This window comes from Bos indicus, chromosome 26 (assembly GCF_029378745.1).
Source record: "Bos indicus isolate NIAB-ARS_2022 breed Sahiwal x Tharparkar chromosome 26, NIAB-ARS_B.indTharparkar_mat_pri_1.0, whole genome shotgun sequence".
NCBI classification, from domain to species: Eukaryota; Metazoa; Chordata; class Mammalia; order Artiodactyla; family Bovidae; genus Bos; species Bos indicus.
In genome coordinates this window covers 11,403,233-11,429,523 of record NC_091785.1, presented here as the reverse complement: position 1 = coordinate 11,429,523, position 26,291 = coordinate 11,403,233, and the positions used below count along the sequence as shown (strand labels likewise).

At 40.7% G+C, this 26,291-nt stretch overlaps 2 protein-coding genes across 7 annotated transcripts in view; one reads left to right on the top strand and one right to left on the bottom strand.

Annotated features, from left to right (window-relative positions):
- KIF20B (kinesin family member 20B) overlaps positions 1-3,368 on the bottom strand; it is an 84,644-nt gene extending 81,276 nt beyond the window's left edge. For 4 of the 5 annotated variants that reach the window (XM_019953157.2, XM_070780459.1, XM_070780461.1 and 1 more), the window contains exon 1: positions 3,227-3,368. In XM_019953157.2, coding sequence (XP_019808716.2) covers positions 3,227-3,249 — 23 coding nt within the window. In that variant the 5' untranslated portion in view covers positions 3,250-3,368. The remainder of the gene's footprint in view (positions 1-3,226) is intronic. The other variant, XM_070780458.1, reaches the window with a different exon arrangement.
- Positions 3,369-3,551: 183 nt separating this feature from the next.
- Positions 3,552-26,291, top strand: part of PANK1 (pantothenate kinase 1) — a 104,330-nt gene continuing 81,590 nt past the window's right edge. Inside the window, exons 1-3 of one of the 2 annotated variants that reach the window (XM_070780450.1) lie at positions 3,552-3,713; positions 9,252-9,401; positions 23,469-23,609. The gene's annotated coding sequence lies outside the window, so the exon portion shown is untranslated. Of the gene's footprint in view, positions 3,714-3,744; positions 3,865-9,251; positions 9,402-23,468; positions 23,610-26,291 lie in introns of those variants that run through there. The other variant, XM_070780451.1, reaches the window with a different exon arrangement.

Sequence of the window (26,291 nt, the reverse complement as noted above, 5' to 3'; positions counted from 1 at the left end):
GGAAACAGAGGCTGACTTTATTTTTTGGGCTCCAAAATAACTGCAGATGGTGACTGCAGCCATGAAATTAAAAGACGCTTGCTCCTTGGAAGAAACCTAGACAGCATATTAAAAGGCAGACATTACTTTGCTGACAAAGGTCTGTCTAGTCAAAGCTCTGGTTTTCGTAGTAGTTGTGTACGGATGTGAGAGTTAGACTATAAAGAAAGCTGAGCGCCAAAGAATTGATGCTTCTGAACTGTGGTGTTGGAGAAGACTCTTGAGAGTCCCTTGGACTGCAAGGAGATCCAACCAGTCCATCCTAAAGGAGATCAGTCCTGAATATTCATTGGAAGGACGGATGCTGAAGCTCTAAAACTTTGGCCACCTGATGCAAAGAACTAGCTCATTTGAAAAGACCCTGATGCTGGGAAAGATTGAAGGCAGGAGGAGAAGGGGACAACAGAGGATGAGATGGTTGGATGGCATCATTGACTCAATGCACATGAGTCTGAGTAAACTCCAGGAGTTGGCAATGGACCGGGAGGCCTGGCGTGCTACAGTTCATGGGGTCGCAGAGTCGGACACGACTGAAGGGCTGAACTGAATTGAAACTACTACAACTAAATTAAGCATCTCGCTAAATTTAAAGACAAATGTAGAGGTAAGTTTCACTGATAAAATATTAACATTCAAATATTTACTGAGAATCCACTAGGTGCACAATATTAGGGAGAAATGGAGAGAGCACCATATTCTTTGAATATTATGATATACTCAGAACAGTCACTGCCAATAGGGTTCCTGGCTCAAGAAGGTACTTGTAACGGGCATCCACAGGCATTAAGTAAATGAGCCAAAGATGGTCCCCATATACTGGCCCTGAATTGTTTACTTCTTCACAGCAGGCTGGCAACGTTAGTTCAAAAAACCAATGAGGTGTCAAACTCAAATTTTTATACATCTGTTTGCTTTATACATAGCCAAAATAATCTTAGTTTTAGCCATTTAGAGCCTATCTGGTTTGCACATTCCATGAAACTGCACTCAACCATTCGCTAGCCACAGACAAAATCCAAGACAATAAAGACCCCAAGCCACTGCTGCCCTTTGAAGTTCTCAGATATGCGGACTCCCTACTGTGCTAGGACACTTATACTGAGCTCCCTCTGCTATCATTCCCACTTCTCTCCAATTCCTTACCCTCCCCTTCTAGGTGGTAGCCCTTCACTCTAGTCTCCGAGAAGTCTCACGATTTGGGCAGCTTTCCAAGCATGCAGTCCTGTCCAAGTGCTAACCTGGTAAAGACCCTTGTGTGTTACTGCCACCTTGTGGTATCTTTTTCCTTGATCAGCGTTGAAACCCCCAAACTCAATACAAAGCTGTTTCTCTTTTTTCCTAAACTTCAAAGATTTAAAGAAACTATACAATTACCTTCAACAAAACCCAGCAAACTACATCAACCAACCATACAATTAAGCACGTTTAATCTTTATTGCTTTTTGCTTTCATTGTATCAGTGATGTAATCAAAATGAGAAAAGTATTTAAATGTAGTTTGATAGAATATTTCAAATATTTAATTTATGGGTGAAAATTAGAAAGAAAACGTATCTGATAGAATAAAAACCACTGATGTAGAACACAGAGGAAAAGTTTACAAAAACATGAACGTAATGGCTTGACATTTCATAACTCAAGTTTCATGGAAATGCCCAGGAAACTGGAAAGTAACCTTCATTCTTGGCCTTCAATTAATTTTTGGCTTAAAAAAATGTTGACACATCTTTTATGAAATTACTAAGTTAAAAAAAAATATTGTACCTCCTTAAAAAAAAAATGTTACAGTTGTTTGTGCTTGCTTCTATGTTCAGTTTTCATGAATAAACTGCCCCTTAACAATCATAAAATTGAGAGATACATTGTCACTTCCTGTACTTGTAGTTAACTTCTATGGATGTGTGGCCTCCCTAATTAGACTAGAAATGAGAGCAAGGACCTTATCTTATACTACTCTGTACCCCTACAACAAATTCAGAGATTTAGGCAGTGATAAAGACTCCTTGTATAGTGGGTTAAGTGGGTTAAATAATAAATAAAATTCTCTATGCGCAAAATTTTTTTTGGTCCTATATTATCTCTAGCCAACAGCAAGGTTCAAGACCTCATTGCGGAAGGCTGTTCCCAAGTCTGAGAAATGGTATCCTTTTTCGTCTCTCCAATGAGATTTCATGATTGAAGACTGATTACTAACTGAGGTTGCCGCATGTCATCCACAAAATACAGTCAAAAAAAGTCTTTACAATTAACTTATGAGTCTTTTACATTATTTTGCAACCTGAAGTCTCAGGTCTTGGACATTTAATAAAATGTACACAGTTAAGGCTGTTTCCGGGTAATGCTACCTTGTTTTAAGAACGGATTCAAACCTGAATTTGATCAGCTTGGGGATTAAAAACAAACTAACCCATAAGGCTCGACCTTCTGTCAATTAGCCCTCCAGTAAGGAATATTAGAGAGCGACATTAAGCAGGAATTACTGAACCAAAAAGTATAATGAGATGGGGGAAACCTTCCAAACCGGGGGTGAGGGTGGGTGGGTGGAGATGACTGCAGTCATCACACACGCCACACACCCCCGCCTTTCGCTCCGCACTGCAAAGACCAAGAAGGGAGCGCCCCGGCACCGGCGGTAGCAGTCTGGAAATAACTGCACAGACATCGAGCCCCCGACTGCCCTAAAAACAGACCAAGCCACTTGCCGAGCAAAATGCTCACCTTGGGGATACAAGACACCAGATTTGGCAAAGGAGGCCTGATCCTCAAAGCAGCAGTAACAATAATAAAAATACTAAGGCTTGCAAATACATAGTGCTTACTATACCAATGGCACTGTTTCTAACAGTTTTACACATTATCCTTATCTTCGTAAGAGGCGGAAGAGGTAAGTTCTATAATTAAGCCCTTTTAACAGATGAAGAAACTGAGGCCCAGAGATACTGAAGACTTTGCCTTGCCTCAGAGTTAATAAGCGGCGATTGTTGTTGTTGTTCAGTCGGTCGGTTGTGTCCGACTCTTTGCAACCCCATGGACTGAAACGGCAGAGACCAGATTTAAACCCTAACTCTAGTAAAATGGTTCAGCCCTCCACAGAGCACCCGGAGCCCCACGTATCGACAGTAACCTGAGGGGCGTCTTGAGCCCGGTCGGAAGGTACTCACACCGTCTGAGACCTTTCTTCACCTCACCTGGTATGTACGGAGTCCCCCATTTCCTTCCTCGGGCCCTCACCTGCAAACGTTAACCTGCCAGCCCCACCCGCGACCAGCACTGAGTTATTGCCCTTTTCAAATTCAAACAATGGCGGCCAGGGTCCCGCATTGAACGCTGGGAGTGGGCGGAGCTTCCGGAAAGACGCGTTGGAGCGCCGCGGTCTCTCTCTGTGGATTTTTCTTCCGCTCCCGGGAGAAGCTTTCAAATTTGGGGGCGGGTCTCGGTATGCCGAGCGACCAATGGGCGGAAGCAGACTGGAGAGCGGCTAGTGGGCGGAGCTTCCCGCGGGTATCCGCGTGCCAAGCCGGGTAGGATGCTGCTTCCTGGCTGCGGTGGGTGCCACCCTCTCTTGGCAGCGTTGCGGATCTCGGATTCCAATCTGGAGACAATAAAGACGTAGCGGAGGCCCCGAAGTGAGGCCGCTGCCACTCCACTTAACTCCGCGACTCCCTTAGGGACCAGGTGAGAAATGGCAGGCCTTTTCACTGTGGACCGGGACAGGCTCTGCTTCTAAAGAGTAACTTAGAATGAGCGCTGCCCGCACCCAGAAGGTCACTTCACTTCCTTCGCTTCATGATCCTACCTGTTGTCCATAGGCGCCCTCATGGACAAGGTACATTTTTCTCAGAAAAGATTTTCAAAAGCATTCTTCACTCTTTGTGGGTTTGTTTGCTAGTTTTTGCCATTCTGAAAATATAAAGCAGCTACCTATCTTGCATGCACAGGTAAGGTCTTTGCAGTGCTCAAATGTAAGTGCCAGTACATCGTCTCTGATTATCTTAAAGTGATCCTTTTCTTTTGGTGCAGTGTTATTACAGTCATATGACAAATATTTACTACTTGGGCCATCTCTGCGTGCTGTGCTTCATTTTAAAGAAAAGTAACTGCTAACGTTAACTGAGCATTTACTTTGTGCCAGCCGTGGTCCTAAGCACTTTAAAACTGGTTATGGTACTGATCTGGAGAACAACCCTATGAGGTGGATACTGTTAATATGCACTTTTTATAGATTTTAAACTGTTATTATGCCATTTTTATAGATTTTTAGGAAACTGAGTTCAAGATTAAATAATTTGCTCAAAGGCATACAGCTATTAATGGTGGAACTAGGAATTTAAACTCAGCTGGATGACTTCAAGACCTGCCCTCTCACATGTGATCTTATTTTCCACTGTTTTATTTGGTTAGCAGCATTTGTAACATAGTAACTGTTTTGTTGAGCTTATTGTCTTTCTTTTTCTTTTTCTACATTTATGTTTCCCATAACCTACCCCGCTTCCCTTTCTAACTTCCCACTGTCTCATTCCGTTTGCTTTCTTTCCCCACAAAATCATATTTGTGGTGAGCCAGTTTGGAGTAAAGAAGGGATGCAAGGCCAGGAGTAAAAATGAGCAGAGAAAGTAGATGTGAAAGGGAAGAAAGCAGAGATGATCAAATAAAACTGTAATTTACTGTTTGGGCTGGAACTTAAGTCTTTAGGGGCCTCTGTGTCAAATTCTTCATTACCCCTTCAGGCAAGTCTACCCAAAAATCTACGCTTCCAGTCTTTACCTCATAATGCCTGTATTGCTTTTTACTAGCTGTTACTGATTCCAACTCTTGGGCCCTCCAGGTGCTACATTTATTTATTGTTCAACAAATATTTATTGAAAACCTGCTAAGTACCACACACTAGACTAGGCCGTACTGAGACAGTGGAGGAGAGCTACCAAAACAGACCCTAACCCTCCAGGAGCTTTGTTGTTCAGTCATGTCTGACTGTTTGCAACCCAATGAACTACAGCATGCCAGGCTTCCCTGCCCATCACTGTCTCCAGGAGTTTGCTCAGACTCATGTCCACTGAGTCGGTGATGCCATCCAACCATCTCATCCTCTGTTGTTCCCTTCTCTTGTCCTCAGTCTTTCCCAGCGTTAGGGTCTTTTCCAGTGAGTTGGCTCTTCACATCAGGTGGCCAAAGTATTGGAGCTTCAGCTTTAGCATCAGTCCTTCCAATGAAAACTCATTGTTGATTTCCTTCAGGATTGACTGGTTGGATCTCCTTGCTGCCCAAGGGACTCTCAAGAGTCTTCTCCAGCATCACAGTTTGAAAGGATCAGTTCTTCAATGCTCAGCCTTCTTTATGGTCCAACTCTCACATCTGTCCATGACTGCTTGAAAAACCATAACTTTATACGGACTTTTGTCAACAGAGTGGTGTCCCTGCTTCTTAGTATGCTGTCTAGATTTGTCATAGCTTTTCTTCCAAGGAGCAAGTATCTTTTAATTTTGTGGCTGCAGTCACCACCTGCAGTGATTTTGGAGCCCAAGAAAATAAAAGTCTGTCACTGTTATATTCCAATAATTGACAAAAAATTGCAAAGACAAATAATTGAGAAATTACAACTGTACTGAGTGTTTTGAAGAAAATGTTTAGAGCATTTCTAAAGACAATGTCACTGGAACCTGAGCAAGTAGTGTTTGATCTGGATTTCCAAGGGTTATTAGATGTCAAATAAGTTTAAAAAAAAGAGAGGAGTAAGCACCCAGGTATAGGGGCAGGATAAATACAAGAACCAGTGGATTTTCTGCCTTATTTTATTCTCGCTCCCAGAAGTATTCCTCACAGTTTGTTTCATCCACACAGTTAAATGTTTCAGCCTTGAAACATTCTTCATTTGGCTTCTGGGCCAGCAAAAGGTCACCCTCTCCTTGTTTACTGTTAATCTCTGCCTTGGCATATTCAATATGGGATCGTGATTTTTCATTGCAAAACGTGAAGCCTCTCCTCCCTAATCTGTGCCTCAGTAAATGACACTACCACACATCTACCTAGTTATTCATGAGGAGGAATCATCTCTGAGCTCTCCTTTTCCCTCACCACTCTCATCCAGTTCATAAACAAATGTATCTGTTGCACTTTTTTGTTAGAAGTGAAATAAAATGCTCCCCTCCCTTTTCATTGCCCAGACCCCTACAGCCTCCAGCTGGTCGCCTGCTTCACATCGTGTTCTCCATTATTTATAGGGCAGCAAAACCAGCTTCAGGTGGGAATGATCATGTCAACCTCTGGCTTAAAGCACTTCAATGATGTTTTAGAATAAAATGATATTTGTATTGTTCAGTGAAGAAAAAAGATGCAAAAGTATATAAAAACTGTACTGTTATGTAAGCAAAAAGAAGAAATCAGAGTTTACATACATATATATTCCACACACATTTTTGGTATATTTTTGAAGATAGAAATACAAAAACTATAAAACAGAAAATTAGTTGTAAATGGTTATCTATAGGGGATGAGAATGTGACTTCTGTAACTTTTTAAAAAAAACAGAGTTTGCCTTTTCAAAAAATTAAATCTAAAAATAAAAGCAAGCCCTAAAATTTAATGCAAAGAAAGAGATGAATTTACCTGTATATCAAATTGTCAGCATAGCTACACAGAGATAAAGAGCTTGTTCAGTTAACTTGGGCACAGTATACTATGTTCAGGAGTTAGGAGTTGTGGGATATGATGAAGAGCAAAAAGAAATGCAAAAAAATTAATAACTTGGCTTAGTAGGCTTGATGTTGAAACGGGTATTGGTATAATTTTGAAACTATTATGCATGTGTTATAGGAAAAAGCAAATCAGTAAATATATTCATGTTTGGTTCTAGGGTTCTCACTGTGGGAGAAGGGAAATAAATATAATAGAAAGTAAAGAAGAATCCCATGAAGTTAGATTTGAATTGGTAGTAGAATGACCTGGGTTGTTTGGGTTTTATTATCTTTTTTTTATCTTAATTGGGTCCACTGAGAGGGCCTGGAGGCATAGAAGCCCTGGCACCCCAGTAACAATGAACACCCCAGGACCAAGCCACCCAAATGGTTTCTAAATACCATTTATCCCTAAAAGAAAACAGTGCCTCTTGGAGAGAAGACTGCTTCCAGGTCTGGGGCAAGAAAATTATAAAGTGAGCCTAGAACATTCTTGTCAGAAAAAGCAAAGAAGTCTTCAGAATGAATGAAGTCATTTAACAAAGGACACTGGATCTGGCATAAAGGGTTTTACACTGACCATGTTTGGCACAAATTGTGCATCAAAAGAATAATGATGGTAATAGTTTAATAACACATTTAATGTTTTAAGTCCTCTTTGTAGGAGGATGGATGAGGGAGAAAAGGACTAAAAATGGAAAGCTATTCTTTACACGAGAATGCCAGTTAATGCAAAAAGAATAGTAAACTGTCCCCACTTTGCAACTCCCAATGTAAAAATTGACATCCCTGTTAAGTCACTTCAGTCATGTCAAACTCTTTGGGACTCTGTAGACTGTAGCCTGCCAGACTCCTCTATCCATGGGATTCTCCAGGCAAGAACCCTGGAGTGGGTTTTCATGCCCTCCTCCAGGGGATCTTCCTGACCCAGCAATTGAGCCCTCGTCTCTTATGTCTCCTGCTTTGGCAGGCAGGTTCCTTAACCACTAGTGCCACCTGGGAAGCCCCAAAATCAACATAGATAAAGCTTATCAGTGAATGCTAAAACAATGGATTGTGTGTGTGTGTGTGGTCACTCAAGACCGACTCTTTGTGACCCCTTGGACTGGGGCCCACCAGGCTCCTCTCTCCATGGCACTTTCCAGGCAAAAATACTGGAGTGGATTGCTAGTTTCTACTCCAGGGGATCTTCCCAACCCAGGGATCGAACCTGCATCTCCTGCATTGGCAGGCAGATTCCTGCCAGTGCATCACCCGGGAAGCCTGACAGAAATGTTTAACCTGAATCTAATCGTGAGGACCATTTTACAGGTCAACAGACCTAGAAATGTCAGTGTTAGGGAAAGAGAGAGTCAAAAGGCAGGTGCTTGTTGCTAAATGAAATTCATGAATCTTCATTGGTTATAGATTTTTTAAAAAGTAACTGCAAAAAGAAAAACATATTGTGGACAATTGTGGATATTTAAATATGGATTACACGTAGATTATACTGAGTCAGTATTAATTTGGGGGCATGTGATAATTTGTAACCATGTAGAAGCATGTCTTTATTTTGGAAAGATGTTTGTTTCAGTATTTAGCAGCAAAGTGTATCAGTGTCTGCAACTACTTACCTTCAGAAGATTTGAGGGGGAAAAAAGAATATTAGGGAGAACAAAAGAAGAGAGAACAAAGAAAATAGAACCAAAACAGTTATGTGACAAACAGTTCATAGTTTTTTTTTTTTTTTTTTTTTGGCCACACTGCCCTGCATGTGGGATCGTAGCTCCCTGACCAGGGATCGAACCCACACCCCCTCTACATTGGAGGGTAGAGTCTTAACCCACACCCCCTTTACTGGAAGACAGAATCTTAACCACTGGACTACCAGAAGTCCCCCAAATTCCTAATTCTTATGATGACCTACTAGGCCCTACAGGATCAAGTACCAGTCAATCTTACTCCCCACTTTCTTACCTCTGTACCATGAGTTCTACTCTGGGTACCTCAAACACACCAGCCTCTTGTAGCATATGTGAACCTTTGCATAGATTCCCTCCACCTGAATTCTCTCCTCTCCATTTATCATGTGACTCACTTCTCTTCCTGCTTTAGATCTCTTTTATCATATTACCTGCTTAGAAAAGACTGTCCGTCTTATCTCAAATGCTCCTCTTTCTTATTTGCAGGCTAGATTTCATTTTCCTACTTATTACAACCAGCAATTATCTTTTTTATAGTAATTATTACATGTCTGGTTTTTGTTGTCATTGTTCTCCCACCTCCTAAAAGGTAAGTTCTATAAGAGCTGTGTTTCTCTTGGTCACTGCTGTATCCCCAGTGACTCCGTAAATACGTGGTGATCAAACAAATACTTGCCGAATAATGAATGAAGGCTGATGTGGCTGAGGTGGGTGGAGAGGGATGGGCTAAGGGCAGATCCTACAAGGCTTAGTCAACTAAGTGGCTGATTTGGATTCTTATTCTAAGAACAATGAGAAACCAAAGGACTGTTGTAAGTGTGCGTATCATACAATACTATTTGCCTTTGTGTTTTGAAAAGGTTAATCTCCTGGAGCAGAGAATAGAGGCCGCCAAGGAGAATGCCGTTGAACCAGCCAGGAGGCTATTGCAGCCATCCCAACAAGAGGTGGTGATAATGTGGAACTGGGACATGGCAGAGCAGATGCAGAAAACTGAACAGATTTCAGAGGTATTTTTTCCTGCTTTTTCCATCTCAGCACCAGCCACTAGTTTTCCCTTAGAAACACAGAGCCAACTTGATTGGGAGATGCTTAAGATTTAGGCCCATTCCAGATAATTCCCATTAGTCCCTTTGAAGTGAACGTTAGCTTAAGATGAAAAAATTAAGTTACATCAAGCTGATTTCTTGCTCTGATCACAGCCTGTACAAGTAGTAATAACTAAGTTCCTCTGTGCTGGATACTATTCTAAGCATTTTATACTCATTCAATCCTAGATACCATGTAAAGTATTCTGTTATCAGTATCCTGCCTTTAGTTATTGTTCTATTGCTAAGTCATGTCCAACTCTCTGCCTTTAGTAGAGAAGAAAACTGAGTCGTAGCACTATTGAGGAATAGTAAAGGTATTCACTACGCAGAGGTGTTAGGTTTAGTCAGGAAATGCCTGTAAAGTACTTTTAAAAGTGCCTGGCACATGTTAAATAATCACTTATTGTACAAATAGTAAACGATAGAATTGGAATCTGGGTAGATGGCTATAGAGTCTGCACAGTTAACCACTGCTTCCTACTGCTTCTTAAAGTTTGGACTGAACACCCTGAAACTCTACTGAAAGAAGACTTGAGTGCCAAGCTCCTGCTGCAAAGCCATCTCCAAATACAGGACTAATGTAGACAGTTTTTCAATCCAAAAACTGAGTAGGTATTTTTGCAAAGGTTTGAATAACAGGTTCAACAAACATTTATCAGGTACCCATTATGCAGCAGGTATCTCTGTCTTTAAGAAGGCTTTGTCCTAAAGCAAGTCTTTCTCAATCTGAGATTTCAAGCAAGAATATAATCCCTGTTCCCTACAGCACCCATCGTATGTAATGCAATCATTTCTCTCTTATGCCTGTAGAATGGTATTACTTCTGTGGCCATCCTGAGAAAACTGAGAAAATAGTCACACGAATGATTTTTTTTTTTTATATCCTGTGGTTTATATGGGGAAATCCATGCACAATTTCAAAACAGTATGACAAATGTTATGATAGAAGTGTACAAAGAGTAATAGGAGCAGAATGAGAATAATTTAGAGTGACAGCTCTGATGATAGACAGATTTGAGTTTGAATATAAACTCAGTCACTTACAGGAAGTGACCTCGGGAAGGATATAAAAGTCTCCCTAATGTTGTGAGGATTAAAATAGCATTTGTTAGTTATTTAGTAAAGCCTAACACATAATATGTTTCATCATGCTATTTGTTTTTATTCAATCTGCATAAGTCACTGGTATGCAAGCTCATGCGTGTCTGTCTAGAACCTCTGTAACCCTGACACTTACAACAGTGCCTTGCATATAACAGCCATTGAATAAATATTTTTTATATTTATAAATGACATCCACCAAGGAAGGTTTTGTAAAGTGGCATGTAGACTGAAATGAATGAATGGGGTTTGCCAGTGAATTGTAGAAGGTGGCCATTCCAGGCAATGAAAATATATGAGGTAATGAAAAAAAAGACATGAGCACACAAAAGTCATTACAAAAACTGTAAGTACCTAGTTCAGTAAGACTTTGAGTATAGCTACTGTGGACAATGACAGGAGATGGAAAAAGCAGGCAGCACCTACATATAAAGGGTCCTGTATGTATGACATGCTAAAAAAGAGTTAGAATTACTGTATTCTGTAGTGCATAGGAGGTTGTGTGCAACAGAGACATGCAGGGGGGAAATGGGAGGAAGAAAAGCAACAGAAAGGTTTAGGTCTGTAATATCCCAGTCTTACAATTTGGGAATCAAGAGATGAAGGAACAGGACATAGAAGTTAATTATTTATAGGTGTGAGGGTAACCAGTAGAGGCAGAAAAATAACCATAACTCTCTTGGCTAAGTGCTTATCTGTCATTGTAGGAAGTAAGTAGATAGTGCCTATAATTAATACATGAAGAAATAACGTTAGGAGTGTGTTATTCAAAAATATGTCAACAGAACTAAAAGTAGATTGTAAGGGTGATTGCTTCTGAGAAGCAGGACAGGAGGGGGCCCAGGGAAGCTTTTTGTTACAAGCTCTTTTTAAATTCGTAATAAGAATTTTCTTATGTGGTGTGTCAAAGAAACAACACACTATTCACTTAACTCTGTGTTGAGCTATAATACCCCATCATCTCCTCACTGAAGGAGGCTCCCCACTCCTGAGCTTGCAGAAGTTGCATCATTGGCCATCTTTCTAAAACATGGTCAACTGGTACTTGCCTGAGAGCTTCTGCACTCTGTCTTCCCTCTGTTCTCTCCAGATGTCTCTCCATGACTAACTTGTCATTAGTCAGTGTTACCCTCCCCAAAGAGGTGATCTTTGCCCACTGTCCCTGAGGTTGCTCCCTTCACCCCTCACCCCCCTAGCCAGTCACTTTCTATCCAACTGACCTCATTTACTTTCTTCATAAGGTTCTTACAATAACTGAAATTACTTTCTTTGTTTATAATATGTCTTCTCCCACTATAGGGCAGACCTATGAGACAGAGACCTCATCCATCTTGTTCACCACTATATCCCTAGTACCAAGGACAGTGCCTGGCACATAGTAGGTGCCCAATAAATCCTCATTAGGTATTCAATAAAACTTTTATTAATAGGATGTATAGAGGAGTTCACACTGTGCACTTTCTTATATGCCATCTCATTTGGTCTTAAGACTTTAATATTTCTTCATCATAAATATATACATGTAACTGCACACACGCACACACGCACACACGCACACACACACACATACTCCACAGATGGGTTTCCCAGTCCAGACTCTTCCAAGTCCTAAAGCTGGGGTTTCTGTTTTCTACTTCATCTTCAGTGTCCTCTGGTGGGGAAGGATCTCACACGATTTTGAAAAGATAAACATCTTTTTAAATATATATCTTTTCAAATATATCCTGTTGACAAGGTTGAAATTCACAGCAGTTCATTTGGGAGCCTAGCAAGGTCTTAGGACACAGGCAGACATTCTCTGGGCTTCCCAGGTAGCTCAGTGGTAAAGAATCCACCTGCCAAGATCCAGGTTCTATCCCCCGGTTAAGAAGATCCTATAGAGAAGGAAATGGCAAGCCACTCCAGTATTTTTGCCTGAGAAATCCCATGGACCAAGGAGCCTGGCGGGTTACAGTCCATGGGATTGCAAAGATTCAGGCACGACTAAGCAGCAGCAGCCCACTCCAGTACTCTTGCCTGGAAACTCCCATGGACGGAGGAGCCTGGTGGGCCGCAGTCCATGGGGTCGCTAAGAGTCGGACAAGACTCAGCGACTTCACTTTCACTTTTCAGTTTCATGCATTGGAGAGGGAAATGGCAACCCACTCCAGTGTTCTTGCCTGGAGAATCCCAGGGAGAGGGGAGCCTCGTGTGCTGCCGTCTGTGGGGTCGCACAGAGTCGGACACGACTGAAACGACTTAGCAGCAGCAGCAGCAGCAGCAGATGTCTTTCAGCTGGATGAGCCAAGAGGCCCAGCGCAGGTGCAACCATGAGCTGACAGTGATGACCGCACCACCTGCGGTTCTCCTAATACGCGAAGAGGCACGCTCACTCGCATGGTGGGGATGAACTGCAGTCCCCGGACTCCTCTCCACATAGCTCCCCAGGGTTGGTCAGCAACCATCTCCTCACATGGGTTCCCTGCCCTACTCTGCTGTTTTTTGGAAGTCCATCAGTTGAGTTATTAACTGTCTCTCTTTGAATCCCTGATCTAAAAATCTCAGTTGTCCCCAAGTCGACATGGGTGGATCTAACTACATGGAAGTGTGGAACAAGAAAGAAGAACACAGCACTAGCATTTCAAGACTTTTTCTCACTGCAAATATGAAAAATCAGACCATTCTATTATCAAAATGAAAGTTCAGTTTTCTTCAGTCGCTCAGTCGTGTCCGACTCTTTGCGACCCCATGAATCACAGCACGCCAGGCCTCCCTGTCCATCACCAACTCCCGGAGTTCACTCAGACTCACGTCCATCGAGTCGGTGATGCCATCCAGCCATCTCATCCTCTGTTGTCCCCTTCTCCTCCTGCCCCCAATCCCTCCCAGCATCAGGGTCTTTTCCAGTGAGTCAGCTCTTCGCATGAGGTGGCCAAAGTACTGGAGCTTCAGCTTTAGCATCATTCCTTCCAAAGAAATCCCAGGGCTGATCTCGTTCAGAATGGACTGGTTGGATCTCCTTGCAGTCCAAGGGACTCTCAAGAGTCTTCTCCAACACCACAGTTCAAAAGCATCAATTCTTTGGCGCTCAGCCTTCTTCACAGTCCAACTCTCACATCCATATGTGACCACAGGAAAAACCACAGCCTTGACCAGACAGACCTTTTAAAACCAAAACAGTACTATTTATGCATTATATCTTGCATTGTTTTGAAAATAGCACAAGGCGGTGCTAGCTGACCTCACATATTTTTCAGGAGCAATTATAGACTTTCTGGTGAACTTTTCTAAAGAGTTCTCTTTCTGATGAGCTATTTCAAGATTCTGTCTTCCTCAGAAGGAGGAAGAAGGATCATGCCAATGTGATCTTTTTATTTCAGAAAATATTACCTTTATTATATGCATTTCAGATTTTCATTACTAGGGGAAATAATGATGTCATGAGTAGTTTGACTGTTTTTGGTTGAGGGAAGCCAGTGAATTCACTGTAATTAATTGGAACATAATGAGACCAATTTTAGTAACTCCCTCAAAACATACAATCTTTGCTGTATGCCAACAGGGCCTTAGTGATGTTGGGAGAGAAAAAGGAAAATGAGAAAGAAGGGGGGAAAAGGAAACACCTCTTTGGGTAGTTTTTGTTTTCAGTCATCTAAAGGAATATTTCTGAGTCTTTAGTCACAGAGTTATAGAATATTAGAGACATAATGGGACATGCAAGTGATCTGGTTCAACTTTCTCATTTTATAGGGAAAAAACCAAGGCTCTGAAAAGTTAAGCAGCATGCCCAAGGTCTCATCATAGGCAGTGCCAGAGCCAGAATATGAATACATAAATTATAAGAACCTAACCAATTTTTTAAAAATAGATACACAAGGAAAAGTATCAGCTCCAAGTAATTAGAATAGTATGATCTCATGTTAGCAACTCTGAGACTAGCACACATTTTTTTAAAAATACATGAACTCTTCTTTAGCACTCAGAAAATGAGCATTGTTCTTTTTACTTCCTGAGCTCTTTTTCATTCCATTTCCCCCAGTTTTTCACCCTAATGCAAGTTTTTTTTACCCTAATACAGAGTATTTGTGCTCCAAAGATTTTCACTGATCACTTATCATGTGCTTCAAACAAAAACAGATACAGATTTTAATTTTTTTAGTTCCCTCTAAGTTAAAAAAAAATACTCTGTAGTTAAGATTATTATTGTTGTACACGTAGTTAAAAAATCAGTTCAGTTAAATATTTTTCGTAATTGCCAAGCACCTAAGTAGAAGTTTGTAGGCGTGTACATTTTATTGAAGTTAGTGGGGGAACTTTCCTGGTGGTCCAGTGGGTTAAGACTGTGTTTCTAATATAGAGTTCAAGGGTTAAATTCCTGGTCAGGGAGCTAAGATCCTGCATGCCATGCAGTATGGCAAAAATAATTTTTTTTTTTTAATAAAAGTTTATTTTATTATTATTTTTTAACTTAATTTTATTTAACTTTACAACATTGTATTGGTTTTGCCATATATCAAAATGAATCCGCCACAGGTATACATGTGTCCCCCATCCTGAACCCTCCTCCCTCCTCCCTCCTCCCTCCCCCCTCCCCATACCATCCTTCTGGGTCGTCCCAGTGCACCAGCCCCAAGCATCCAGTATCGTGCATCGAACCTGGACTGGCGATTCCTTTAATATATGATATTATACATATTTCAGTGCCATTGTCCCAAATCATCCCACCTTCTCCCTCTCCCACAGAGTCCAAAAGACTGTTCTGTACATCAGTGTCTCTTTTGCTGTCTTGTATACAGGATTATTGTTACCATTTTTCTAAATTCCGTATATCATTAGTTGAGGTACTCCTAGAAGAACATTATTTCTAAAAATAGGACAAAGTGCCACTTCTATTCTCTTGCTGTTTTTCACAATAATAATATAATAATAGAAATTATGGCAGTGTCACCCAATTTCTTTAACTTCTTTCAAATTAGATGTCAAAAATAAGTGATTTATTATCCAAAATTACTTAAAAGTTTTATCAGCTAATAATTGAATTAGGTCCTCTTTTTAGTTTTATTGAAAGCTATAAATTAGAAACCATCTCACTTATAAAAGGTTTTATTAGACAGATATTAAGAGTCTCAGTCTCTGAAACTGCACCAAAAATGCTATTATCACAGATTATCTAGTAAATGTTAATTTTACCTTTTATTCTTTCACTCAGCAGTGTTTCATTTAAACCAATATACTCAGTCAAAATTGGAGATACTAATTTCAGTTATTTATGATAGTAAAGTGTTTTTTATAAACTTCTTTTAGCATATTTTAAATATAGTTATGTCAAGACTTAAAGCTTTCATTCACTGAATATATGGAAAGTACCCCTATCTTGTGGTCAACCAGACCACAAATGACAAAGCCATATGACCCAATTAATAAAGCCAGTCCTCATTTGGAAACTAATCTCTAAAATATGACTTATTTTCTGACAGAAAAAGTCAGATTTTATTTTTCAATTCAGATATGCTAATATTTCTTTTAAGTAACAGTATCAAAATCACTGAGAAGTTACAGAATCCATGTTGTACAGTGTATTTCTATGAGCTGTCAAGATTACGATGATACAGCTCTCATATAAGTAATTTTACATGACTTAAACAAAGCAACACATTTTTCATTTCTTAATTTGCAATAATGCAATGTAGTATCCAGCTAAGAGTAGAAGTTGCATATAAATCAAGATCTATGAGAACAGGTGTGATATTCTTTAGGAATCTTGATTCGAAATCTGGTATGCTTAATAAAAGTAAGTAGTTGTTTAGTCGCTAAGTTGTGTCCAGCTCTTCGGTCTGTAACCTGCCAGGCTCCTCTGTCCACAGGATTTCCCAGGCAACAATATTGGAGTGGGTTGCCATTTACTTCTCCATAATAAAAGTATACATTGTTTATATTAATCAGGGTAATTAAAGGTAGATGCTATTTTAAAAAATTACAGCTCCACCCTATTTGTCATTCATGTCATAGCCCTAGTGATAGTAGGGTCACCCCTGTGCAGTTGTCTTCAGAACAGTGGCTTGGTTCCTTTCATCTGGTAATCTGCAGTTTTGACCTCCGTGGGCCCAGCAGAAGGAGAAGAGAGAGCTTGAATAATGGTGCCCAGAGAGTTTATAACTAGGCCTGGAAAGTGGTGTCGATTACTTCTGCTCATGTTCCTGGGATAGGAACCTAGGCATGTGGTCCCAGTTTGACTGCAGGGGAGAGTGGGAAATGTGGTTTTCCTTCACACCCAGGAAGAAGCCCAGTTGATGAGCACACAACCAGTCTCTGTCACACAGCTAATAACTAATTGGCCCAGCATCTAGCAAATTCACTTGTTGTTATTAGGAGATGTTGTTATTAGGGTTGCTGTTTCCTACTCCAGGAGATCGTAATGACCAACCCAGGGCTCAAACCCACATCTCCTGTGTCTCCTGCATTGGCAGGTGGATTCTTCACCACTGAGCCACCTGGGAAGCTATTAGGAGATAGTAAACAGTAAGTAACTCAAAAGATGAAATAAAATGGGAATGGGGGACTTCCCTGGTTGTCCTGTGCTAAGTGGCTAAGACCTTGCATTCCTAATGCAGGAGGCCCAGGTTCAATCCCTGGTCACAGAACTAGGTCCCACAGGCCACAGCTAAAGCTCCTGTAAGCCACACCTAAGACCTGGCACAATCAAATAAATATTAAAAATGGGAATGGACTTTAATCAGGATAAGTATCTCATGATCTGATTTGATAAAATAGGGTTTAGCTCCCTTATTGGATGATAGACAACTAACCTGAGAAAAATCTTATAATTTTTTCTAGCTAATGACAAGTGCCAAGATGAGCATTCTTTAAGTAGCTGAAAAAAATTGCTTTCCTTAAAAAAAAAAAAATCTAAGCTGTCTTTCCTTTACTATCATGGAACTTTCAAGGGCACTGCATTCTTTGATTCTAGTCCATAAAGGGCCGAGGCACAGTCACCCCCAATACCTATTCTGTTTTAATTCAGAGTATCCAAACACTGGCCAAAATATGCTGGTTCTAAAGCAACATTTTTCTCTTAACAGAAATATGTATAAGAAAGACAAACGTTAGGATTTTATGTGCCTTGATTAATTGTTCAAGGAGCCTTATTTAAGATTTTTTTCTAATATGGACCATTTAAAAATATTTATTGAATTTGTTACAATATTGCTTCTGTTTTATGTTTCAGTCTTTTGGCCACAAAGCGTATGGGATCTTAGTCCCCTGATCAAACCTGCACCACTTGCATCGAAAGACAGTCTTAACCATTGGATCTCCAGTGAAGTCTCCCAGTCATTTGAATCGTCCTTTTGTTGGGCAACCAGAGATTTTTACTTATTGAGATAATATACCATAAGATTTCAGATAAGTTAGGGTATGCCTTTCTTTTCTAAAGTAGGAGAATGGACTATAGTGAAGAGACAGGTGGGAACACAGAATATATGCTGAAGGCAAAGGAAAGAGTGTTGTTTAAGTTAGAGTGAAAAATAAATAGAGCTTTCTAGTCAAGTAGTTGGAGAAGGCAATGGCACCCCACTCCAGTACTCTTGCCTGGAAAATCCCATGGATGGAGGAGCCTGGAAGGCTGCAGTCCATGGGGTTGCTGAGGGTCGGACACGACTGAGCGACTTCACTTTGACTTTTCACTTTCATGCATTGGAGAAGGAAATGGCAGCCCACTCCAGTGTTCTTGCCTGGGGAATCCCAGGGCCGGGGGAGCCTGGTGGGCTGCCGCCTATGGGGTCACACAGAGTCGGACACGACTGAAGACTCAGCAGCAGTCAAGTAGTAGGGTCAATTCCAGACTCTCTCACTTAGAATTTTGTGACACTGAGTAAGGTCAATGGACATTTCTGAGTCTGGTGCTTTTTAAATGCCAGCCTCTGTTGGGTACAGAAGAGACCAATAAATGGTAGTTATTATTGCCGTCTTACAGGAGAAACCAATGTAAAAAAATAACATAAGTGTGGTATAGATTGTAACAAATGTGATCCCTTCCTCTTCTGAGATAGAGAATTTTCATTGGATTTTATATATTTCTCATTTTATTTACTAGGTTTTAAACTTCTGGGATTACAGGAACTGTGCTTTACATAGTTTTATAAACCCCTCAGTCCTAAGGACAGCTCTCGCACATAATGGGAAAAGAGAAAAAGATTTAGGCCTGAATCAACAATCTCCAGTTCATTATAGATGTTCCATGAAGATCTACACAAATATGGGGATGATGAGACTAGGGAGAAAGGCCGGTCCTCCACAAAGAACTTATAAAATAATATTTGATGTAGGACCCTAACCACAGACTCTTAAAAGGCATTCAAGATTCTAATGAATTCTTTCTAAGTTAAAGGAAATATTTTAGCAGAATGTCTAAAATACGTTTTTAATTCTGAAACTTGATGAACAATAATTCTGAGTCACAGTTGGGATGTATAATTTAGGGAATCATTAGAAAAAACAAACAAAACCTTTCAGATGAGTGGATATTTATGGGAAACTTGTAGGAGTATCTGAGACAGATCTGAAATGAGCTGTTTTCTCTCATTTGTCCTGATTACTCATTGTGGGACAATAAGTATCTAGACAGATTAAGTACCAAACAGATCATTTGGAAGGAAAAGAAACATCTAGATTCAATGACTATAAATTTAGCACATCCAGCCTCTTCTTGCCTAGGCATCTTCACACTGCCCAGCACGGGCCTCAACTATTGGCTATGTCAGTCAAACAGCCAAGAGTATTAGGTTCCTTTGCTAAAAATATTCCAACTCAAATCATCTTGGCAGACAATACCAAAAAAAAATAAAATTTCTTTGTCCAATAAAGTGGCCGAAGTTTAGGAGACTGAAAAGAAATAGAAAATCAAGTTACTAATTGAGCCTCAGTCTTGTCATCATTAAAATGATATTTTTAATACAGATCTACAGTCTCTACTCCACAATTCCAAAATAGACGAAACACAAAACCAAAAAAGTACTGTCTGAGACCCAAAAGCATTTTTATAAGTTTGGCACCAGGATTATTTGGAAGCAAAACCTCAGCTCTGCAGCCTTAGGTATATCTCAGCACTCATATCCATCATATCCATCACCACTAATGTCTCCTCTCGGCTGACATTTGGTGGCTTGAGGATTAATTGCACTGTGAAAATGACCCAAAGAGTTAAAGACATGCCTCTGGGTAACAGAAGAAAAGGATGCATCTGTCTTTGTCAGTAGCTCAGAAAGTGGAGTTACCGCAAAGCTTGGTGGTGGTATGTCTGTGAGATGCCTTACTGAATAATATGGTGTGGGAACCATCAACATTTATGACTTGTACAGACAGAAAGATAAGTTCTTAAAATTTTTACGGTGATGGTGATAACCAAGTGCTAGTGAAAAATAGAAAAACATTTCATAGGACCAAAAACAAGGATCCTGACTGTGTGTTAACTGAATGGATTCAACAACAAAGAAGTCAATATACACCACTGACTGCCTTGTAGGTCATAAAACAAGCTAGGCTATACCATGAAGAACTGAACATTGAGAGTGAGTGTGAATATTCAGAAGACTGGCTGTAAAACTTTTAAAAGCATCATGGTATCAAGTATCTTAAAATCTGTGGTGAAGAAGCTGCTGATGATCACGAGACCACTGAAAATGATATTGATGAATTTGCCAAGATTATATCTGATGAAAACCTTAGCCCTGAACACATTTACAGCTCTGTACTGCTATTGCATTCCTAGACAAACCTTAACAATGGCAGACAAAAAGGCACCAACAGATATCTAGGATGCCAAGCAAAGGTTGACTGTTCTTGGTTGTGCTTAGGCTGCAGACACACACAAGTTAAAATTGACAGTGATTGAGAAAAGTCTGTGTCCAAGATGTTTAAAAGGTGTGCACAGGGACTCCCCTGGTGGTCCAGTGGCTACGACTCTAGGCTTCCAGTGCAAGGGGCCCGGGTTTGATCCCTGGTCAAGGAACTAGATCCCACGTGCTAAAACTAAGGCCTAGTGCAGCCAGATGAATACATTAAAAAAACAAAAAGGTGTACACAGTTTACCTTTGCAGTATTATGCAAACAGGAAAGCACCAGTAACAAGAGGAATCTTTTTGGATTGGTTGTATTAGCACTTTGTGCCAGCAACATGAACTCATTGCAAGCAAGCTGGACTGGAAGACAATTACAAAACTTTACTGTGCCTGGACAACTGTTCTGCACATCCCCCTCCTGAGCTTCTTGTGAAAAATAATGTTTATGGCACTTACTTTTCCCCCAGTGTTACATCCATAATATGACCCTGTGACCAGGGAATTCTATGCTCCTTGAAGAACAGGTATAAATGCTTTTTTCCTTTTTTTGAGTAGTATTCTTGCTTTGGTCAACAGGAGCCTGAAAATCCAAGATTTCCTTAAGAATTTAGTCTCGAGAATGCCCTTTGTGTTAGTCACTCAGTAATGCCCAAGTCTTTGCGATCCCACAGACTGTAGCCTACCAGGCTCTTCTGTCGGTGGGATTCTCTGGGCAAGAATGCTGGAGCGGGTTGCCATTTTCTTCTCCAGAGGATCTTCCCAACCCAGGGATCGAACTCAGGTCTCCTGCATTGCAGTCAGTTCTTTACCCTCTGAGCCACCAACACAACGGCTAACGCTTAGAATGATGTCAGTAAATCAACGCTAACTAGTACAGACTTTGGGCCACAATGATGTTTGAAAATTACCTGACCGATAAAGATTTTGAAGTATTTAGAGACTCTGGTTAAAAGATGATAGCAAAGCTCATTACTTTTGCCAAAAACGTATCAGCTGACAGTGTAAATGGAGTCGAAAGGAGCAGACTTTGAAGAGATGCTGAACACATAACGACGCCCCCATGCTTTCTTTGAGTCACGGGGAGATTGCTGAGAGAGTGGTGAGTACAGGTCAGTCCAAAGATAGCAGTGCCGACAGTGGCATCACAAGCACAGTCTTTGAAAAAGTCTCCAAAGACCAAACGCTGAAAATGTGTGACCAACTAATTGCTAGCCCTGAACAGCGTATGTTTATCAGTGAGCAAGAGATTATGACTGTTTACTCATTTAGATAGAAGTTGCTGGAGTTCCCCTGTGGTCCAGTGGTTAAGAATCCACCTGCTGGTGCAAGGGACATGAATTTGATCCCCAGTCCAGGAAGATTCCACATTCTTTGGGGCAACTGCATTCATGCGGCCACAACTACTGAAGCCCGCTTGCCTAGAACCCACGCTCCACAAGAGAAGCCACCGCAATGAGAAGCCTGCACTCCACAGCTAGAGAGTAGCCCCTGCTCGCCACAGCTGGAGAAAGTTCTTGTGCAGCAACAAAGACTCAGCCAAAAATAAAACTAAGTGAATAAATAAATTTTTTTAAAAACAGAAACTGCTTAAACGCAAGCCTGAGTTTAGGGAGACCAGTAATACTGAGGAAAGTCTTGAAAAAGGAAAGTCTCTCTGTGTTTGGTAACACTTCATCACTTGGGGATTCTGTTTCTGGCTCCTCATCAGATGTTCAGCTCCAACCTGGTTTCACAGGCAGTGGTAACACCAGCATCATCTCTTCAAGAAGTGATATTTGTTGCATGTGTTACAGGTTTGTTTTCATCAGTATAAATTTTAAATATTGCTAAGACCTTTCCTAGAAATAAGCTTTATCATAAGCAAGGAAAGAAGGCTTCTCCATCCATGGGATTTTCCAGGCAAGAGTACTGGAGTGGGGTGCCATTGCCTTCTCCGCATACACCTCTAGTTAGCCCTTATTTTATTCATCAAAGAAATACAATTATTAATACGTGCCTTATCTGTTAACCATTCTTCCAGCTCCCTCTTCCATAAATACCACATAAACCATAATTTAATCTTCCTTGTGAACAAGGATTTATCCTAACCCTCTGTATAACCTCGGCCGCTATCGTAAGATCTTGGACATGGCTGAATAAATAAAATTGGCATTGTGTTTTATAAATAAAGCTGTTGTTAGCCTGATGAGTGTGAATCGATTCTCTATAGCCTAGTCTCCTTTGTTTTCATTTTTCTGTAGTGTTTGTGTATTTAAAATATAAGATTCATTGCTTTTCTCTCATAAAAGGCATACATAGCTATTGTAGAAAGCATGATTTATAAGGAAGAAAATTAACTCACTCCTAGTTTTACAACCGCTTCCCAGGTGGCTTAGCAGTAAAGAATCCGCCTGCCAGTGCAAGAGATGCAGGTTCGATCACTGGGTCAGAAATATCCCCTGAAAAAGGAACTGGTACCCTATTCTAGTATTCTTGCTCGGGAAATCCCATGGACAGAGGAGCCTAGAGGGCTACAGTCTATGGGGTTGCAAAAGAATTGAACAGGACTTAGCGATACTAAAAGAACAATGTTACAGCCAGTGAGAGTCACTCTTAACCTTTGTTTACTTTGAAAGCTATCTATGATGCTGATCTATAAGCCCTTTGGGGGTACAAATGGCAGGCTTTCCATTCATGCCTCTTGTCTGCTGTGCCCTCAGCATGTAGCAGGCATATAAAAGATTTAAAGAAAACACACCTTCAGGGATCAAACTGTGTTCACAGGTTCTTTGATCCAGATTACTTTTAGTTAACACTATCTTGTATTTTCCCATATCAATCCTATTTGATCTGACAAAATCTGATTTTCTACACTGCATTCCGCTTACCCTCTTTACTTCAGGACCTCTACTCCCTAGCCCTGGGGAAACACTATGCTGTAGCCCCTCTGCAGACCAGCCTTCCTTTCTCTGTTGTCCTCACCGCTTCCCCATCAGAATGGTCCCTCTCATTTCCCATTGTCTCATGCCCTGCCTCTCTGCAAGCTGCTCTTATAAGGTATAATAACCTTCACCTTCGTGTGGACTCGCAGGTAACCTGACTGGAGGTTGGTTCCCATTCTCCACTCAGCACTGTTCTTGGATTGGGACGAGCTGATGTTGTGCAGGAAAGACATGGCATGGAAGAGAGTGAGAGTCTCCACGGAGAGAAAAACAGCAGCAACTCCATTTTGGTAAGTAGGGATGTGAGGGGTGGGCCCTGTGTCCTCAGTGGTACCCACGCCAGTCTCAAAATTAGTCACTGAAATAGGTGTGAGCTAATGGGAAGACAGCTCATGATTAAAAGTGCACCTCACTGGTATGTAGCCAGATGAACAGCTAGCTCTAGATGACACTAGAGTTGGTATTGTGAGGCAGACCCTGGGAACTGGCCTTGTGTGATTTTATTTTTGGACTTTATTCCCATGTGACGCCAGGGTTTTCTATAATTTTTACAAAATTATAATAATAGATGATGGTCTCCTTCTCCCAAGTAATATGCTTTACTTTAGCTGTTAATTTCTTTACCTAGGGATAATTTTTTAATTGTCATCTATCCTTGTTTTCTGAAATGTTACCATCAAGTGTCTGGATGTGATCTGGGTTTTGCTTTGTTTTTCTATTCATTTGAAGCAGCATTAATGGGCTCTTTTCATTGGAGGTGTCATGTCTTTCATTGACAATGAGCTATTTTATTCTGTTGGTTTTTTAATATTTCTTTCCCTTCATTCCCTCCATTCTTTCCTTCTGGGACACCTCTTTGTTTTTCTTCAAATACTTGGTGATTCTCAGTTGTTCATCTGTCTGCATTTTCCATTATCTCTTAGCCTTGCGTATATGTTCGAGTGCTTATCTGTTCGTTGTTTCTGCTTCCTATGGTTAGAGGAAGGATATACCACCAGATCAAGTGGATCAGTAGCTGGTCTTCTGAGCATGGGAACTCCCACTTCTTATGGGGTACACACATCTCTTGGTTATTACTTTGCTTATAATCCCCGAGAGGTCCTGTTGGAATTACTCTGGCTGTTTGCTGCGTAGCACAGGTGGAAGGAAGAAAAGAGGAACTGCCTGATTGTCCCTGCTGCTGGAATGCTACCAGAATCACCCTAAATGTTGGTTTGGGACTGCCTCCTGACCGTTTATCTCCTTTCCCTAACTACTGGAAAATATTGAGTATTGGAGCAGTACTGAAGCCTGACTCACAATTTATAGGTGCCCTCTTCTTTAATGTTGGGCAGGGGTCCCTTTTCAGTATTATCTCAGTTCTACTTTCTGTATTTCAACAGTTTGTGCAGAATGTTTGATCCGTTTAGAGAAATTCTTGCAAGTCAACAGGATCTTCAAATATCTATATATCTAAAGACATATAGAATCTATATATTTATAGGTATCTGTAGATATATATATCCTTTAGGTTAGTTCTAGGGTTTAGATCAGGGGAGGAAGGCTGGATGAACATGTTTTTGTTTAGATTGCCATCATGATCCAATATTTCTGTAGAAGTTTTCCAACATTTTTAAAAGACATACTACTTCTCAAACAAAGTCTCACGTAGAGGATCAATGCATTAAGCAGGTAAATGCAAAACTGACCTAGTTGAAGCCAAGGAATCAGCCCTGTATGTGGACTCACAGGTTTCCCTTTGACCCTTCACTGCAGCTCCTGAGACCCTCCATGGAATCTTAGAACTCCACAGAACAGATGAAAAACCTCTGACAAGATTTATAGTCTAGGAATGTCTGATCCATAACAGGTTCTTAATAAATACTGCCTATCATTATGAATAAAAGGATACAGCATGGGGGTGGAATGGAATACTACTCAGCCATAAAAAAGAATGAAGTTTTGCCATTTGCAACCGTGCAGATGGGCCTGAATGGCATTAGGCTTAGTGAAATAAGTCAGAGAAAGACAGGTATTCTATATTATTACTTATATGTGGAATCTGAAAAATGAGACTAGTAAATATAACAACAACAACAAAAAAAAGACTCACAGTTATAGAGAACAGGCTTAGGGTACTAAGAGATACTAAGAGATATAAACTGCTATACATAAAAGGAGCTACTAGGGCATATTATACAGCACAGGGAATGTAGCCAATTTTTATAATAAGTATAAATGGATTACCATCTTTTAAAATTGTGAATTTTTAATTGTGAATTCAGGTACTGTACCTGAAAGAAAATATTGTAAATCAACTTATGTGCATGCATGTGTGCTCAGTCGTGTCTGACTCTGTGACCCTACGAATTGTAGCCTGCCAGCTCCTCTGTCCATGGGATTTCCCAGGCAAGGATACTGGGGTGGGTTGCCATTTCCTTCTCCAGGGAATATTCCTGCTCCAGGGATCAAACTTGAGTCTCCTGCGTCTCCTGCATTGGCAGGCAGATTCTTTACGACTGAGCCACCCGGAAAGCCCAAATCAGTTTAAACCTCAATATTAAAAAGTCCCCAATTAATAGACTCCAAAAAAAGTAGCAATCATTATTATTACTTTTAAAATCACTGCCCCTCTGCCTTCCCTAACCCAAAGCCTTCCATAGAAGCTGAATGGCAGCTTCTGCCATTCTTTCTGGCAGTCCCATCTTGAAGTGAAGGGAAAAAACATTCTTTTTAGAGAATCAACAGCAACCAACCACCTAGTGAGTATGGCCAATGGCCTTCCCAGGTCCTCCCATCTTAACCTAACTTAATCCTTACAGTGATACTATGAGGCAAGTGTTTGATCTCCAGGATATGATGAAGAAATAGAGGTTCAAACAGCCAAAGCAGAAATATACACAAATTCAAATGAGTAAGAAATGTCCAGTTATTTTATGCTCTAAAATTTAATTAAATCTAACTCCTAACATGGTTCCACTGGGATGGCAAGA